Below are 18,014 nucleotides of genomic sequence, written 5' to 3' on the forward strand. Positions count from 1 at the left end.
CAGGGTTCCTGGAATGCCTGTGATGTGCAGGTTCTTGTTTGCGTCAGAGCCCCCGGTTGCTTCGAGCGCTCGTTAATAATCTAGGAAGAACTGTAGTCGTTTGATCTGAATGCTGAATCAGTCCGACTTAACTTTTTAACTCTTGCCATTCTTCTTTGTATTTTTCCTGCTGGCAAACGCTTCCCTTGGGGTTTGACACAGTGAGTCAAGGGATTTGTCTGGCATTTGAAGTCCACTGAAGTCCTTCTAGTGATGAGAGAAACTCCTATGCCAGGCTGTATTTAAGGTATTTGAAAGAGGAGACATGCCATCATTGGCAGAACCTCAGATAGCTTTTTTTAATTCCTTCGTCTCCCCCTTTGAAAGCATAAATGCATTTGTAACTTCTGTACAGTACCTTGTGGCTACCACCTCAGCAAACGCCTGGAGTGGGGAGGATGTGAGAGCTGTCTCAATGTTGTGCATTCTCAGCAGAAATGGTTGACCTTTAGATAAAGCTAGTTTCTATTTTCTATCAGAAGAAAAAAAGCTTTTTTCCCCCTATTATGAAAAAAAACCCTAATATTTTAATGAATAAATTATTACAATACTATCCTGTAACTTTGCCACTCAGTGCCTCAGTCATGCGTCTTTGAGGTTAATTATGAGATCTTTTTCCATTGACTTGAATGAGAGTGGGATCAAGTCCTTATCAAGGTTAGGAGACTTAAATAGGGGGTTTGTATACTGTGGAATTACCAGTGTGAAAGGAACAGAAGAAAAGGGAAAGGATCATTTTTCACTATACTGCTGTTAAGTGTAGTATCTCAAGGATCCCATTATAAGTCTGTATCTCATTTTATTGTTGTAAAGAAACAGCATGGCTTATCTGTGCAGTCATTGTTTTTCTGTATACTGAGATAATGGTATAAATATTTTAGCTTATACCAAATGGAATATAGGGCTTCCCAACTGTGAACTTTACATATTCTACTAAGCAAATCATCCAAATTTTACTCTTCTACAGGTACATTTAGCATGGCACCTTTGTAAAACAAATTAATAATGGGCTTTGTGTCAACGAGCTTTTATACTGAATGCCACATCCAGGCTGTGGCTATTGAGAGAAATGTCCTGGGTAAAGAAGTTGCAGTATTTAATACTTTGCACTTACTTTTCTTCAAAAACGCTGCGTTCTTACTTTAGCTTCTGGGTTGGAAATGTCTTCTCATTTTAGCCATATGTTGACATCTCTACAATTTTAAATGTTTCATTTCTTTCAAGTTACAAGTTAACCGTACCTGGTTCTTTGACAGAGCTAGCACCTATTTAAAAGGGCTGATCCGCAAACTGTGTGTGTGTGTGGGGGCGAGAGTATTTCTAGTTTATTGCTTTTCGAGGTGAATGAAATGGCCACTAGTAAATTAGTGGCCAGTGGCTGACTAAGACTACACCTGGCCGTTGCATCATGTCGTAGATTTATCTGCTGCTGAAGTGTCAAAGCTTTGACAGTTTGCAAGGAGTTAAAGCTCTCAGCAGGAAAGTGGGAGGAAGTTTAGCTGGCTTTTAAATTCGAGGCAAAGAGCAAACCATTGCTTCTTACTGTTGAGTGTTGACAGGCACATAAAAGCTGATAATGTAAGTCCAGGGGTTTAAGAGACTTAGTAGAGTTGCTTTTTTGTCGTATGACTGTATTTTAATGCCTCATTAAAGAAGCAGAGCCCTTTGAAATTCTTTACTAGATGGCGTTTAAAAAAGGGCGAGATGGTTGGGTAAAAATGTCAGTGTTTAAAAACTAAGTTGTCTTAACTTCCATCTCTAATTTCAGGTGGATAAATGAAATGATGGGAGTGAACAGTTCTGAGCTGTGAATAACGCAGTGGTGATATCCAGGGACTGGAACTTTCCTTTTCTTATACTGGTTCTCACAGCCCTACTGCAGGGCAAAATAAGTGTTGTCCATGTTGGGTTTGCTCACAGAGAAAGGAAGGGCACAAAAAGAGATGTGATTGCCCGAGTCTGTGATGAACCTGGCTTTGAAGATTTTAATTCTGATTTGTTTTGATGTAGAATTTCCCACCAGACAGAAATTCTTGCTGTTGTACTTAATGAAATGTAGCTGTGGCATAGTCTGTGTTTTTCTGGTTTTGGTTTTTTTTTTTTTAAAGGTCCTCTAATTCAACCTGAAGCTGTTTCAAAATGGATGCTGTGCTGTGCTGCTTTGAGGAGTACGAGTATGCTGTAGAACAAGTCAGTCCTTTCATTTAAAAAAAAAATGAAAAAGCAAAAGAAAACCCCCCAAACCCAGCAAAAATGCGAAGGGAATGGGGAGCCCAAACCCCAAATTGTTGCTTGTTTAGCGTAACAGCTGCAGAATCGAGCAATGTATTCTGCTTTTGTCTCAAAACAAAACTTTATTTACATGTAGACAGCAGCTATTGTGGGTCTCTGCTTCTGTTATTAATTATATCAGTACAGTTCTTAGATAAACACATTAATTAAGGATACATCTTACTAAGCACTCCTGTCTGCTTATCTGATACTTGAATTGCCTGAATACTTGTTTGTAAACTTTCTAAAAGCACATAGCTCTTAACAGAGGTTTAAATAACTATACAGCTATTGTGATGAGCTTCAGAGTTTTTCCTCTTATGATAATGCTCTGATACTTTTTCAATATGCAAAGAATTATTTCAGGAGTCTCACAGTTGCTTTCCTGACCAAAGGATTAGGTTCAGACTGTGTAAGCTAGCTCTTGCTTTTGTTGCAGAGGATTATTTATTTTATGTTTTGCCCTGTAATTGCTTGATATGACTTGGCTCTTCTTATGGGATCTGTAATTCTATTTTTTTTCTTGCACAACACCTAGCTTAGTGATGCCCAGCCTGGCACATTCAATACCACATAAAGCAAGGAAAAGCTAAATCTGAACTACCAAAATAAATTGCTGAGGCTGTAAGCTTTGATCACTTGATAAATTGCAATATTGAGTATTTCTCAGTGAAATTTCCTTTGCTGGTTCAAATTGGTTAGAAACCATTTGTAGCTAGTGATGTGTTAGCTCACACCTACACAGTGAAACATTTGTTGGTTTATAAATGACAGTTGCCTAGATATGATGATCCCAACGACAACATTACAAATGCAAAATTTGTTCAGTCTCTGATATTTTTTGTTGTTTGTACTGGATTTTGCACAAATAATGGCCAGTTTTAATTAAAAGAGGATGTAAGGTAGACTTGTTAGTATATTTATTTTCTTCAAAACAGTTTTTGAAATCTTCTTGATACTGTTTTCGGAGAATTTCATTTCTAGACATATGTCAACTTGGCAAGTTTTTCTTGTTTTGTTTTTTCTTTTAACTAAAATGTTATGTAACGAGGCAGACCTTCATGAAAGCATCTTAAGTAAAACAAAGCCTGTTTAGTCACAAAGGAAATCTGTCATTTTAAATATTAGGAGAAGCTCCATCCTTTTACGCAGTTGTGTTTCATTTGGTCTAGAAAATACAATTGAGTTTTCTAAGTCACCCAGAACTGAAATTTGGTGTTTTGATTTGTTCTTTGTTGTTGGTTTTGTGCTGTCTTTTTTTTTTTTAATCAAAGTTGCCTACTGACAAACATCAGGCTAAAGGCTGAGCATCTCTCTTGTTCATTACCAAACCCCAAGGAATGATCACAGAATCATCAAACAGTTTAGGTTGGAAGGGACTGTGACAGCCATCTTGTTCAAACACTTGCAGAGCCATCAAGACCAGGTTGCTCTGGGGGCAACATCCAATCAAGGTTTTAAATATCTCTGAGGATGGAGACTCTGCAGCCTCTATGAGCAAGCATCTTCCAGTGTTCAACCACTGTTATAGTGAAAAATAATTTCCTGATGCCTAGTTGGGATTGCCCATGTTCCAGCTTGCATCCATTGCCTTTGTCGTTCCACTGTGCATCTCTGTCTTCCCTTCAGCCTCCTGTTGGGTAGCTGTAGGCAGCAATGAGGTCCTCCTTTAGCCTGCCCTTCTCCAGGCTGAGAAAACCCCATACCATCAGCCTCTCCACGCATGTCATGTGCATCAACCCCAACTATCTTACATGGAGAAAATAAAAGTGGTATTTTATTTTAGTTAGCCAGGTTATGCTGTTTACGTTGGTGGAAGTGATCTGTTTTTTTTATTCTTCTTCTTCAGGGCAGAAGGGGTAAATTTAGTTTTTATGCCCTCATGGGGCCTAGTGCTTTCCAAATCTGTGGTCTTTGGGCTCTGGCAGTTTGTTCCTCGCTTCTAAGGAGGCCAGGAAAGGTAATCAAGAAATGTAAGGCTGTTGCCAGTAAACTGAAATTATGGATATCCACAGCTCAAGTAGAAGTATTTTTAAGGCATTACGTCTTGGAAAAATGTTGAAAACCTTTTCTGTAGGCCAATTATGTAATATTCTGTGTATAAATTAATGTTATTTCCCCTTACATCCAAGGAGGACAGAAGAAGCAGACAAGCTTGGATCCAGAGTCTTAGCTGCTGAAAGTGATGGTACTCTTGGCAAGAGCCTGCTTTTGGGGGTATTTGCAACGTTTAGCAGAGGTAACAGATGTGCTCAGGTATCTCAGTCAAAAATCAGGGCCAAGCTTAATTGGACAGTGTGTGGATATGTCATGAGGAAGTGAATTCATAGTTTTTAGAAGTGACAAGAGCACAAGCAACCAGAGCAGAAGGAAAGTAAGAGGATGTAAAAGTGAGAACATTTTCAGCAGAGGGGTGAAACTTGAAGCTTATCATAGATCTTTTGATTGGGAAAAATCATGAAGGCGCAAGCATGTTCTCGTGATAATGTTTTCATTAATGTAAAATTTCATAACGTAAGACTGCTCTGTCCTTGCTGAAAAGTTTGTGTAGGGCAGTGAAATTATAACCAAAATAATTTTGTTCAGTAGCTAGTGCCTCTCTCCTAAAAGGGAACGCATGCTGAATTTCTCATTAGGATTCGTACTGGTCTTTGACTTTATGGTTTGGGGGCTTTGGGGGGATTTTTTGGTTGTTGTCATCTTTAAAGTCTACTTACAACATCTGAAAGAGATTTGGTTGGCAGCACTGGTCTTAATCTCACCTCTGTGTACAACAGGTGCTATACAGCCTTTGTTGCTTCTTCCAGCCACAAAATGGATGTGGTTCACATCTGAACGGAAGCAGCCACTTTTAGTGAGAGACTCCAGCCTCCTGCTTCTCTGCCCTGCTGTGACTGCCTCTAACGGTGCTGGCACATGGCTGGGGCTGTCGCAGTACGGTCTCTTTTCTGCCTGGAGATGTGCCGAGTCAACCAATTCTTTTTATGAGGGCAGCCCAACAAATATCATAAGCTTTTGCTTTCCATTGATGTGCTCCAGATGTTAGTATGTTACCTGGAGGTGAAAAACCATTGTGAAGGTATCAATTTTTTGATATATGTGGAGCTTTATTGCATCTCTTTAAATGATCAGTTTGTACTACAAAAAGAACCACCCTGATTTTTAGAACTTTTAAAATGGCTTATGAGCAGTGTTTTCTGAACAACTGAATGTAGATGCGCACCAATATCAGATTGGCATGCATGTGTTATACGGTATCTTGTCAGAGATCAGAAGAACTGCTCAGAAGCTGTTCCAGTTCAGTGGGTCAAAAATCCACTTTTTATGAAAGGCTAACTGTAGATTTACACGATTGACTATAATGGCTCCAATTTTAAAAGATAGAAGTAACAGAAAGCATTTCCAGTTGGTGGGATAATTCAATATTTATGGCTAAAATATTGTGCTTTCTGCTGCTACTTCATGCTACTTAAAAAGAAAAAAATAGGTGTGGAAAAGGTGGGAAAAAGCCAATTTGAGAGTAAATTCCAACTATATGAGGTCACTCTTTGGTTAACAGTAAGCTGAGGGTTAGCCATCTTTCATACAGCTGTATATCCTGTTGGAAAAAAAGAGCCCAACATGATTACTAGGCAGCATTTGGGGACAAACCAGAAGCTTCCACACCAGAATATATTTAAACTGTGGCAGCAGCAGTATACCACTTTAAGCTTGATTTTTATTTTGATTTTTTCCCCATCCCCTTTTCAAATTGTCCTGGAATTACAGATTAGAAGGTAAAAACTTCAGCAGGCCCTAAGAGCTAGGAAGGTGTTTTGTTATTACAAATTTTAATATGAAATTTCAGATAGCAAAATACACATACTTTTGCAGTGTGTTTAATTCAGTTTTCTAAATTGGAAAATCTGCTGTTACCTAGCAGTTAATGACTATTTTTTTCCAACATTTGGAATGCAGGACCTGATTTGATAAGCTGATAAAAGAAAACAAAACTGAGAACATGTTGGAAGTGCTCAAAGTGAAAATTACAGTTTCGGTAGGTTTGGGGGTAGATAGTTAGACATTTTAATTGAACTAAAATAGTTTTATACTAATACAGTACTGTTGTGGGAGTACATTTTGTGGTGCATTTGAAATTGAAGTATTTAAGTGGGGGAAAATGTATGTTAATGCTTTGCAAGAAAGTGATTTTTTTTTTTATACCATCTATCTAAGCAAAATAGCTGTTAAAGAAATAGAGCTCTCAAGTCTGTATTGGAGAGTAAAGTGTGAAGTTTAGGATAATTTTTTCGAGCCAGGAGTTTGCTTTTATCACTTTGGTTGGTATATTAAACTGCTGTAGGAAACAATCATGTGAATTCTGAAGTAAATACGTATTCCTGGACAACTACAGTGAAGTCAGCCCCTGCCAGTGTAAAGAAAGGTGTTGAGTCAGTCTGGATTCTGAAAGTCCTTTGTTTTTAACATCTCCATGATAGGGATAACAGAAATGAGTCCAGATGATGATTATAGTTACCCACGTGGAAATGGGGGCATTGAATTTGATATGACAGCTTTGGTTACACACAAACAACACTGGCTTATGTTAAGCAGCGGAAACCTGCTTGTCCATTACAATTCAGCACTAGTCCACAGCTGGACTAGCTCAACATAGCTAAATTGGTTAAAATTACCATTTTTATTATTTGAGTTTAATTTTGTCTTTGGGGATTTTCTGTGAATTTGGAGTAACTAGTCCTATAAAAAAATAAGCTACCACTTACACATGTGCACACACACAAAAAATTATCACAAGAACTGAATTCAGGTTTTTTTAGGTGCCTATATGCAAGTGTTTATGTGCAGCCACATTTTTCAGGTGCAGGTGGAACTGATCGTAGTCTAAATGGATCAGGTGCACTAATGGAGGGATTTGCACTCTTTTGAATGAATGTGTTTTAAAACAGTAGCACTACCACATGATAGAGCGCAGATAAATTGCGCTGACCTGAGCTGCTATCCTTTTTCAGATCACTCCCCCCCCTTCTTGAGTCGTGTAATACAATCCCATTATCTTCACATTATGTGCTCCTGTTTCTACTGTGCCATCTTCAGTTTGACTGTTCTACCAGATGCCTTCCTAGTAATATTTTAAGAAGGAAAGAACCTAATTTAATTTTTTTTAAATTCAGAATTACAGAATAGGTTGTGGTCCATGTTTTGCAAGGAATTAAGAAGCAGTGAAAATACAGCATTAGTGTATTATTTCAGGGCTTCTAACCTGTGGAAGAAGGTGGCTGTGACAGCCCTTCCTGCTCTTATTGCTTTGCTGAGGGAAGTTGAAGGGATGAGTACCTTTCCTTTGCAATCCTTAGCAATCAAGCTATTCCAATGTGTTATTTACTTTAGACCATGGCCACTATAAAACTATTTCAACCCATTTCCTTGACAAAGCAGCAGGGAGATCAAGAAGGTGACTGTAGCGCTTGTACTTCCAGTGTTGTACCTCTTCTGGGTGAATGGGCAACCCAGCCAAGTACTTGGACTACCCATCATTCCACATCTTAGCTGAGCAGATGCGATGTAGACATGTTTTCCAAAATAAAAAGTCATCATTATAGAACAGTCCTAGTGCCAGACCGTAGAAGGATGGAAATAAACTGTAACTAGCTGTGTATTTGAAGTTCACAACAGTAAATAAAAAACCAACAAAATAAAACAAAAACCCAGACAAAGAAAAGCCAACCCAAACCTTGGATAAATCTGAACAATTCCAGTAAAACAAGATAATACAAAATCTTATTACTTGAGTATTTTATTACTACTTGAGTAATATTTATTACTACTATTTTATTACTACTTGAGTATGTACCAGCAAGGGGTGCAGTCCCACACTGCCCAAGCAAGGACAGCGGAGCAGGTCTGGTGACAGTGACCAGGGTCAGCCAAGAGTCCAGCAAACACCAGACAAGTCTGCAGGGACAAGGCAGGTCTGAAGTCAGGCTGGGAAGCCAAGTGAGGGGGTCGAGGTTACCAAAGTGCATGGGCAGGCGCAGGCATCCCTGGGGGGTGGCTCAGGGAAGGAGGACCAAGGACCTGAGATGATGCTTCTCCCAGCTCTTTCTCCCGCGGTTCTTTGCATGGACCCTGATCCACGTGCTCATGGGTGGGGCATGGGGAAGAGGTTGCAGAACCTGGTGGTGCACTCAGGGTCATGAAGATTATGGAAAAATGTAGATTTGTTTCAAATGGTCCATAAGGACCCATTGCAAAGCTTACGGAAATCATTCTGTTCTCATCTCCACTGAGCTTCAGGTCAGGTCTTGCTTGGCAATTGGCAAGGTGCTGGGGTTTCCTAGTCACGATAGTGAAACAGCTACTCTTATCAATAGTTTAATTTGACCAACTGGACTTCCTTCTTTGCCTTTTCTTCTGTGTAGGAAATATTTTAAATTATTTCCAAAAAAACACATTTTTTTATTACAGCCATTTAAAGGAAACTGTTTCCAAATGCATGAACAGAAGTGCTTAACCATTAACAAAACATGATTTTATAAAGATATCACCTTTTGTCTGAGCAGAATGACAGGGATTTGCATATTCAGGTTTAAAAAAACTTATCTCTTTACACTAAAATATCCATTCCACACTCTTCACATTAATTTTGCTTCGTTGAATCCAAGTTGTAGCTGTAATGCTTGTATGTTCCTCTTCGGGCCTTGAGTATGATGAATACAGAAGCAGTTACTGCCAGAAGGGTTTGAAAAGGTTATTGGTGCATGTGGAACTCTTGTTAACTTATGATAGTTCATGTCTTTTCAAATTTGTCTTTTGTTTTCCTCTTTGCAGAAGGTAGCCTGTGTTCTTTGCAGAAGTTGCTATTACCATTATCATCAGGGTAAATCTCATTTTTTATCAAGGCCCAAGGTTTTGGTACAGATTTTATATACCATGCACAAATTGCTTGAATGCGTAAAGATATAACATACATCATATATAAAATGTATATATTATATAACATAAAATAAAGCCACTTCTGACAGTTTTTCTGCAGAAATGTTGCAGCTATTTTCTAAGGGGAGTGGGATTTTTGTAGATGATCATAAGTTTTTTTATAGCTGTGCATTGAGATAGTATTAACTTCCTTGGACTGAACGATGACACCGCATGAAACATTTAGGTACTTGTGCAAATAAATAATTTGAAAGTATTTCAGATTTAATACATCAGCTATTTATGTGCTGTAGCCTGTAAAGATTTTAGTAGCTTGTTCTGTCAAGTGATTAGATGGCATGTGCAACTAGTTCTCCCAATAAACTTGATTAATGTATAGAAGGAGCTGAGATTTCTGAGTTCTTTTCTTAAATGTAAAATATAGTGGGAGAATGACTTTCAGTTTCCTCCTTTTAAAATTTCAAATTTCCAAATAGATAATTTTCACTTGGGAAATGCAGTGGTCTTCATTGTGTCATGAGGGTCTGTGGTTATTCCAAAGCACTCTCTATTTCTAGTTATAATTCTTAATCACAGTATGGAAATGTGAATGCAGTATACTTGTTTGTACAGTAAGCGTTTAAGCATAGACATCAGTGACATGGAGAGAAGAAAGTCCCCAGGACCCAAAGGGACAAAAATCCCCCACTGTAAACTAGCAGGCAGTTCACCTGGAGGGAAAATAGAACATCTTTTTTGTACAGTGATCAGAAACCAATGACAAGGTATCTATTCTTAAATTAGAGGCAGCATGGGGAAAAATAATTATTTATTATAGAACTTTGCAATTTGTTTTAAAATTGAGTTTAAAAGTTTAGTTTTTTAAAGATTGACATAAATGACAGCATGGATTTCTAAAAATGACTATTTAAAATCTTCTCCTTGATACTGTTGTTCGTTTTCCTTTCTAACAGCTCTGGTTCAAAGAATGCAAACACAGAAATGGTTGTATCTTTTACTAGCTTTAGATCTTGTGCTCTTACAGCTCCAGACAGTGGAGCATTGACATTTTGTCTTTTTAAAACTAAAACAAATAAGCAGTGTTTTAATATGGATTTAAAAGCTTCAGTTTATCAGATATTTTGATTAAATATCGGTTTAGGATCAAACCACAGTTGCCCAGAGAGGTTGTGGAATCTCCATCATTAGAGATACTCAAACCTCAGCTGGACATGGACCTGAGCAACCTGAACTGGTCGGACCTGCTTTGACAGGAGGTTGTACCAGATGACATCCAGATGTCCTTTCCATCGGAAATTATTCTGTGACTCTCTGAAACAGATTCCTTAAAAAAAAAGTCTAAACAAACGTCCTGGCTACTGAAGGACATTGCTGCTCTTTACTGTGTTTAGTTCAGCAACTTGTGGATAGCCATGGAACTTCAGCTGCAGGTTTAAGGTGAAACTACATTTTTAAATTGTCCATTTTTTATTTTAGTACTGGACTTAGATGATTAGGAGATGGTACTGTTAGAACTGAACAATAACTTGGCATGAGTTCTAGTATGTAATTGGATACATTTTTATGGTTAAATCACAGGCTAAAACACTTAAGATTTGTTCATGGAGCATGAGTGGTCTTCAATGTCTGAATCGGGCAATCTGACTACAGGCAAGACTTGAGTCAGTGATGTTGTAGGTGAATGAGTGATGAGACTAGCAAGGAAAGAGGAAAAATGCTGTCAACTGAGCGTATATAGGAGTTTGTGAACCATAAATAGTTGTGAAAAGGAAGTACAGGATATGTGTAAGAAGACAGTGGCAAACAGGATACCATGTCTCATGCCATGAAGGAATTGGTAGAAGCACAGTAGGCAATCTTCCAGTCACCTATCTGCACTGTATAATCCAACATGCACTCTGTCAGAAAAGCACCTGGTATTAGTTGCTAAGACATACTGACATCAATATACAGTATGATTTTGAAAAGATCAAGTAGTGTAGGGAGTTCTCTTGCTATTGTACTAAATACCTACGCTAATGCAGTAGTCTGTGTTTTCCAAGTCATTAGCAAAAATTAAGTGTACATCTCCTGCTTGGACTGTTCAGAAGGATATTTGTACTTACATGAACTTCTGAGGCATGCATGTAGCCTTTAATCTCTAAAATAGACAAAGGAATGCAATGCCCTGGGTATGTACCTTACTATATTCCTAGCTGGCTTGATGAGGTTTTAAGTTTCATTGCTGTGAGTTCCTTTGCCATTTGTAATGCAAATAATTAAACATTATCTTTAGTCTGAAATTACCATTCTTTTCACATCTTGATGTTTTATTTTCTTGAGCTGGAAGTTTTCTTTGCGGCCACTTAGTTGGAGGGTTTACAAGGCACAGAGTTGGGGGAGCAAGACGCATCATTCCTTCAAGATAGCTAATGTGTTATAACTAATTAAAATAAAATTACAGTAGCATAATCAGAGGACACTCTGTAACTTTCATATGTTAACAAGTTGAAGTAAAGATTGTGAGGAGCCCGGCCCCTTCAAAAGGAATTTGAGACTGCTTTTATACTAGCTAAGATTTTCCTATCTTACCTTGCATCAAGTGAGAAAGCACCTTTTTTCTCTGAAAGACAAATCTGGAGTCCAACCAAACATAGGTTTTGGTAAACAGTGACTTGTTCCTAATCTCATCCAAACAATATCAGTGTCTTGCTCTGGGGAAACTCAGAAGATGGAATGGGGGAGAAAGAGAAAGCAGATGAGCATCTGATTTCTGTGCAAGAGACAGGTACCGGAGCTGTTCTGGAAATATCTTCATTCCTCTGGAAAAGCAGAGTGGTTGCTACCAGGAAGAGACAGCCTTCATTTCCTCTTGTTTGCGGACAACACAGTCTGTCTTCTTCATGCGGGTTCCCTTCTTTGAGGGGTGGGGAAGGAAGTCTGGCAGAAAGCAAGAACTTTATAGAGGTGATCTCCAATGACATGTGGCAAGGTGCCTTGAGCTGTGTCAGTAGGAAGCAACCTAAATAAAAGACATTCAGTAGAGGGACAGGACCTCACCCTGAACTGATTGGCTTTCCCTCCTGTTGCCCTGAGAGCAGAATTTTGCTCCTGGAGAATGCTGGCAGACAAGATCCAAGCTGACTGTGATGGAGCTTGAAGACTTGAATGAACAATGCTGTCCTGGGGGCACTGTGTGACGTTGCTTGGAGAAAATTCTCATAGGACGTTAGGGCTTGAAGTTCTGAATTTTAAGAATTTGAGGTTAACTGGGGTCAGTCTTTCTGTTTGTTAAGTTAAATCCAGCTTGTTCTTTCACCACTGATTCCCTGGGATCAGTGGGTGATGTGTTTTTAAAGATGAAACTACTGACTGTGCTGAGGGATGGGAAGAGGTTCACAGTATCATCTCTACTCTCCCCGTGAATCCCAGAATATGAACAGCCCGCACACCTTAGAACAAGCTGTCCTAGTGGCTAACACCAACTGCAGTGCTTTTGGGTCTGTGTGGCAGGACACCTGTCCCTTTCACTTCCTTGGGACCATTTTTTCCTGTGTCTTTATCCTTCATTCACTTGGGCACTTCCTGACGTCTTCCTGGCTCTGAGCCATCCCACCCCGCTCTCTCTTTTTCCTGCTTCCTTGCCCGAAAGTGGGAATTTCACCCTGGGTGGGTTTCCCCAGGTCAGCAGAGCCACTGTGCCTGGCTGGCATGGGCTGAACCAGAAGCCAGAATTCAACCTGTGCAGGAGATGGAACCTCATGGCTCCAAGGAGTCGGCTCCCACCTTTGCTTGTGGGGCTGGGGTGAGCTGGAAGGCGGCTCGCAGGTCTGCCTGGTAGGCAGAGGCTGGCTCCGGTGAGGTGGCTCCCAGCTTGTTCTGCACACAGGCAGGCACAAAGCTGTGCTGATTTCCTCGCCCCCAGGCACCAGCCATGCTTGGGAACTGGCTTCCAGCCCTGGTGCTTGCAGAGACAGACAGGAGCTCTGGGTTTGGGCTCCTGGTCTTTCTTCCACAAAGCGTGAAGGGAGCAGGAGACCAGCTCCTGGCCCTGCCTGGGGGTAGGGAGCGTCTCCTGGGAACCAGTAGTCCATGCCCGCAGGAACTAGCAGGAGGCAAGAACTGGCTCTTGGCTGGAGTTGCTGGAGGAGTCGTATGGCAATTAGGAAGGTATGTAGCAGTTGGGAACCTCCGGCCTTGATCTTGTCTTCGGAAGATATCTTTGTCCTATATTTTTGGCTGAGACAGACTATCACACTGAAGCAGGCGCTGTCATGTGAAACAAGTACTTCCTCGATCTTGTTGCTGTTTCCATTAGTTAAAATACGTACAGTCCCGTTCCAGCAATGTGTGGTCCTTATTACTGATTGTACAACTTGCTGTGTTTCAAATAGTTGTTTCCTCACCAAAAATGCCATGTATTACCAAAAAATCTGCCAAGCCCGTAATAAACCATTGCCCCGTTACGACTACTAAACTGAACTAAACTATGAAGCTTGCATTTAGGTGTGATCAAACAAACTCGTTGCACTGCCCCCCTCGTTGTAGCAGAGGTCTAGGATTAAAGTCTGCTTAGTGCTGGAGGCAGTGGTAAGTTTGTGTTCCTGCCTGCCATGTCCCCCCCATCCCCTGCCCTGCATGTCACTGCTCCTCTAAGGTAACTATAGAAAAGTGGATCTTGAAATACTGGTATTTTTGTAGTTGATTTGTTTGAATGTGGAGAACTCTGGGAATAATACAAAAGCCTGAATTATAGTGACACAAAACTCTCATTGTTAGCAGCTTGAAAAGATTATGCTGAAAATTGGTTAGCTTTAGTCATCTTTTTATAAATTGTCTTTTAATTTTAATCTTTTCTTGCTTGACTTTGAAACTTGAAATATCTAGTTGAGTCTCTTCTAATCAAATGCTGTGAGTATAAAACTTCACAAATAAAGAGATTATTCAGAGGTTGTGTTTGTGAGAGTGTTCAAAACTTTTCATTTGTTATGATTTTGTTCAACAAAAAAATCAGGTTTGCTTTACAATATGTAACTAATTTGTATGAACAGTATTGCCTTCCTGTTAGAAAATATCATATTTGTTTTACTTGTATAAATATATGCTTGTATCTTTTGTTATTTTATTATTAAACGAACATTTTTCTTTTCTTCCCAGAGGATGCTAAGCAAGTTTTTGGCCAGACCACAATTCATCAGCACATTCCGTTTAACTGGAATTCGGAGTTCGTACAGCTGCATTTTGGAAAGGATAGAAAAAGGCACCTAACATATGCGGAGTTCACCCAGTTTTTACTGGTGGGTCTAATACAATACAGTTTGTCAAGAGCAATAAGAAGAATGCAAGAATCAAAGTATTTGCAAACTTGCCAAATACCACGCTGGTAGGAAGGTTGCAAGGTAGACCAAGAGTAGGCTTTTACAGTCATAGTGCTGGACTTTAATAGTGTGTTGATAAATAGGATATGCTTGTAGTAAAATTGCTGATTCAGGCTAGCTGGGTTTTTTTTAATTTTCTTTCATTTTTGGCACCTGGTGTGCAGAAGGTGATCTTTTCTAAACTGTTGTGTAGACAGAGACATGAAATAAAAAACCTAGACCTCAAAGTCTGAAAATCTCCTGTGTATTTAAATCACATGAGTCAAAGAATGCTAAATAACAGTACTCAACATTTTGGATCCAGTTGCCAGACTGGTATTAGGAAGTACTGCCTGTAAACAGCATGTTTACCAGACTTGTATTTAATTCAGTGCTGATATCCAATAAAGATGTTGTTTTGCTGAAAGCCCTTTCCACACACTTCCTTACTTTTGACCTTTTTTGAAATAAGAGTCTCAGGGAAATGTGCTATGTAGAGAATAAAATACAGTCTTTCTTTTGCAAGGAATTCTTGGCTATTCACACTTTAGGGTACTTTATTACAGAAAACAAAATATTGTGCTAATAAAAAAATAAACAGATTATCTGTATTTCAGCAGTACTGTTAAAAACAGTCTTCAGTAGGAAAAGTGATCCTTGAAGTGGTAAAACACGTGAGTTTCTTATTTGTATTCCTTCTGAATACTTAATGCCTGTATTAGTATTTACACTAGAGAGTTTTAAAATGGGAACCTGCTTCAAGACTGCAAGGTTTCTTTTTTTCTTGTTTACACAAGTATGTTAGTTCACAGTAGGAGGTGGTATCATTTTGATGAGGAATAATTAAGATAATGCTATTGAGACAAATGTTTCAAATTGACTTTGTAGAACAGAGCCTAATTAACTTTGTATGAAGAGGACGTCAGGTATCACATGATTAAATCATATTCCCTTAGGTTTTGACTATTGTAACTCCTAACTAGCTAAGACATAGACCAGTTTCGTGACAGAATAGTGAACTAGAACCTCTTTTGGATAAAAGAGCAAATGTGTTACTTGATTAGGAAAAAATGTCTCTGGCCCCATGTTCTGGTGTTCGTGTATCCTGATTTTGGTGGGTTAAAATCACAGTCTTTTTGCCTCACGCATCTGTTTGTTTAGAGATCTGAGGAAAACCTGAAGAAAAACCCAGAATGAAAAAAAGGACACTTTTTGGCCAAAAAAAAAAAAAAAAAGTGGGAGCGGGGGAGCGGTGAGGGAGGTTAGAGCTACAGACCTAAAAGAGCCCGAAACCTCATGGCTGGGTATTTGGAAGATTTGAGTTCTTTCTTTGTGTCTTTGGGTTCTTTCATGTTTTTTCTTGGAATTAGGAAAAGCAACAGCTGAGGCAGGAGTTTTCTAACCATGGAGATGAGTCCTAACTACTAGGCTTTCTCATCCTGTGGAGGGGTGTTCCTCTTTCCTTGTCTAAAAGGACTTTTCTTGGATGTGATCGCATTCTGGGGAGAATTGTATTTAGTTTTGGTGTGTCTTGCCCTGCCTCGGTTTTGTGTTGTTTTTTTTTTTTTTTTTTTTAACCGGCTCTATTGCAAAAGTGAATCTTAGCTAGTTGTAGTGCAGAGTAAAAGGTTGTGTTGGAACTCATCACTGGTCCTCGACAGCCAGACAGCCCTTTTGGTGATGATCGATATAGGACAGAAAGAGGGAGAAAGAGCATAAACATGGAGAATAAGGGTGACGATTCTGGGTGTCCTCTAGAGAGGTGAGATGCATTCAGGAAAAGTTCTAAGGCTGCTAATAAAGATGCTCTCAGCATTGGTGCAGGCAGCAAGGAATTTCAAATAAATTAGTTGTCTGAAGACTCTGCTGAAGTTGTCTGGTATCAGTACGGTCTGTTAGGATGCTCAGTCAGTCACAGTAATTATATACATCTGTTTACCTACTTTCTAGAACTGTAAAACTTTGAAACACATAAGTTTCTTGCTGATTCTTGCCTTGCAGCATTGTATTATAGATACTGAAGTTTGGGCACAGAAATGACTCTCAGCACAAATTGGAGAGTTAATGTTCACAGGCATAGAAATCTTCCTTTAGGCTGTGTAACCTTTGGTACTCAGCCTTTCCTTCTGACATTCTGCCTGTGCCTGAGTCAGTCTCCTTGGTCTGATGTCTAGACCTTGGACCTTAGACAGCAGGAGACCACAGTGGATACCAAATTACCTTTCTGCATTCCTGATGTGTGAATGCTCTTTACATTGCACTTAACATAGACCAGATGGTTCTGTAAGGTGCTTCAGGTACTGCTTTGTAAGTACAATGCAATTTGCAACTTTTAATTAAATAATCCAGCTAGATTCAAATTCATTCACGTTGGGTCCTATTATGCCACATGAAGTTGTTACATATTCATTATCTGTTGCAGCATTTGGGCTAATCATCAGTTCTGGCAAAGCTGAAGGTATGTGGAAAATAACGTTAGTATATTTTATCCATGCACAAGATGGATCTCTTCTGGCTTTAAATAAGAAGAATTTATATGGGATTCTGAATATTTATATCCTGGCACCACTTTTTTTGTCTACAGTAACAGAGATGCCGAATAGTGTAGCCTCCAAACCGCTTGTCTCTAACACAGTTAACAATCTATTTCCATCAACCCAGAGCTCAAGGTGTGTTGTTTTACCCTGCTTCTCATTTTGCTAGATGAAAATTAGCTCATATATCTCCACTGTATATCCATCACGTCTATATCTTTGGATATGGTCATGTTCCATCATTACTTAATTGGTAAGTCTGCTTCACGAAGAGCAACATTGGCCCCTTTCTCAGCATGTAAAATCTATTCCGCAGGATGAATTTTAACATATGCTTATATGTGGGCCTGGTAAATCCATTTCCACATTGTCTGGGAATTTATTTGTGCCCAGCATATTAGTTGATGAAGTAGTACTCTTTAAAATTGGATGCCGGGATCTACTCCAGTGGAAACGATTGTGCTGTATATGATGACTTGTAGATCCATTGGGATGGAACCCAAACATAAATTTCTATCTAAGTGGAAAGTAAAGAAGCTTTTACTGAGCTGTAAGTGAAAGCTGAGGTAAAATCTCTAGATAGGAAATAATTTCATGGAAAGGCTGGTGCCAGCATGCCTGCCATGATGTGCAAATTAATTTTTCACAAGGTCTTATGCTATCTGGGAGAATTCTGGACTTCCACCATCAAGGGAGAAGCTTATTTTCTAAGTATATTTAAGTTTACAGAAAGTCTAGTTGGAGAAGGTTCTTTAGGATGTGTAATTTGTATTGCAAAGCAATGAGGATTGTATTTCTTTAAACCTTAATCTGTCTAGATAAACAATATTGGACTGAAATAGGTGAAACAATAAAAATTATTGCAAGTCAGCATCTCTAAACACTACAACTTTGCTTTATT

At 39.2% G+C, this 18,014-nt stretch overlaps 1 protein-coding gene across 3 annotated transcripts in view; it reads left to right on the forward strand.

The window, feature by feature from the left end:
* SLC25A13 (solute carrier family 25 member 13) overlaps positions 1-18,014 on the forward strand; it is a 102,505-nt gene that overhangs the window by 36,424 nt on the left and 48,067 nt on the right. For all 3 annotated transcript variants that reach the window (XM_072854241.1, XM_072854240.1, XM_072854239.1), the window contains one exon: positions 14,380-14,519. In XM_072854241.1, the coding sequence (XP_072710342.1) occupies positions 14,380-14,519 (140 nt within the window). The remainder of the gene's footprint in view (positions 1-14,379; positions 14,520-18,014) is intronic.

Source organism: Ciconia boyciana, chromosome 2, assembly GCF_034638445.1.
Source record: "Ciconia boyciana chromosome 2, ASM3463844v1, whole genome shotgun sequence".
In the NCBI taxonomy this organism is placed as follows: Eukaryota; Metazoa; Chordata; class Aves; order Ciconiiformes; family Ciconiidae; genus Ciconia; species Ciconia boyciana.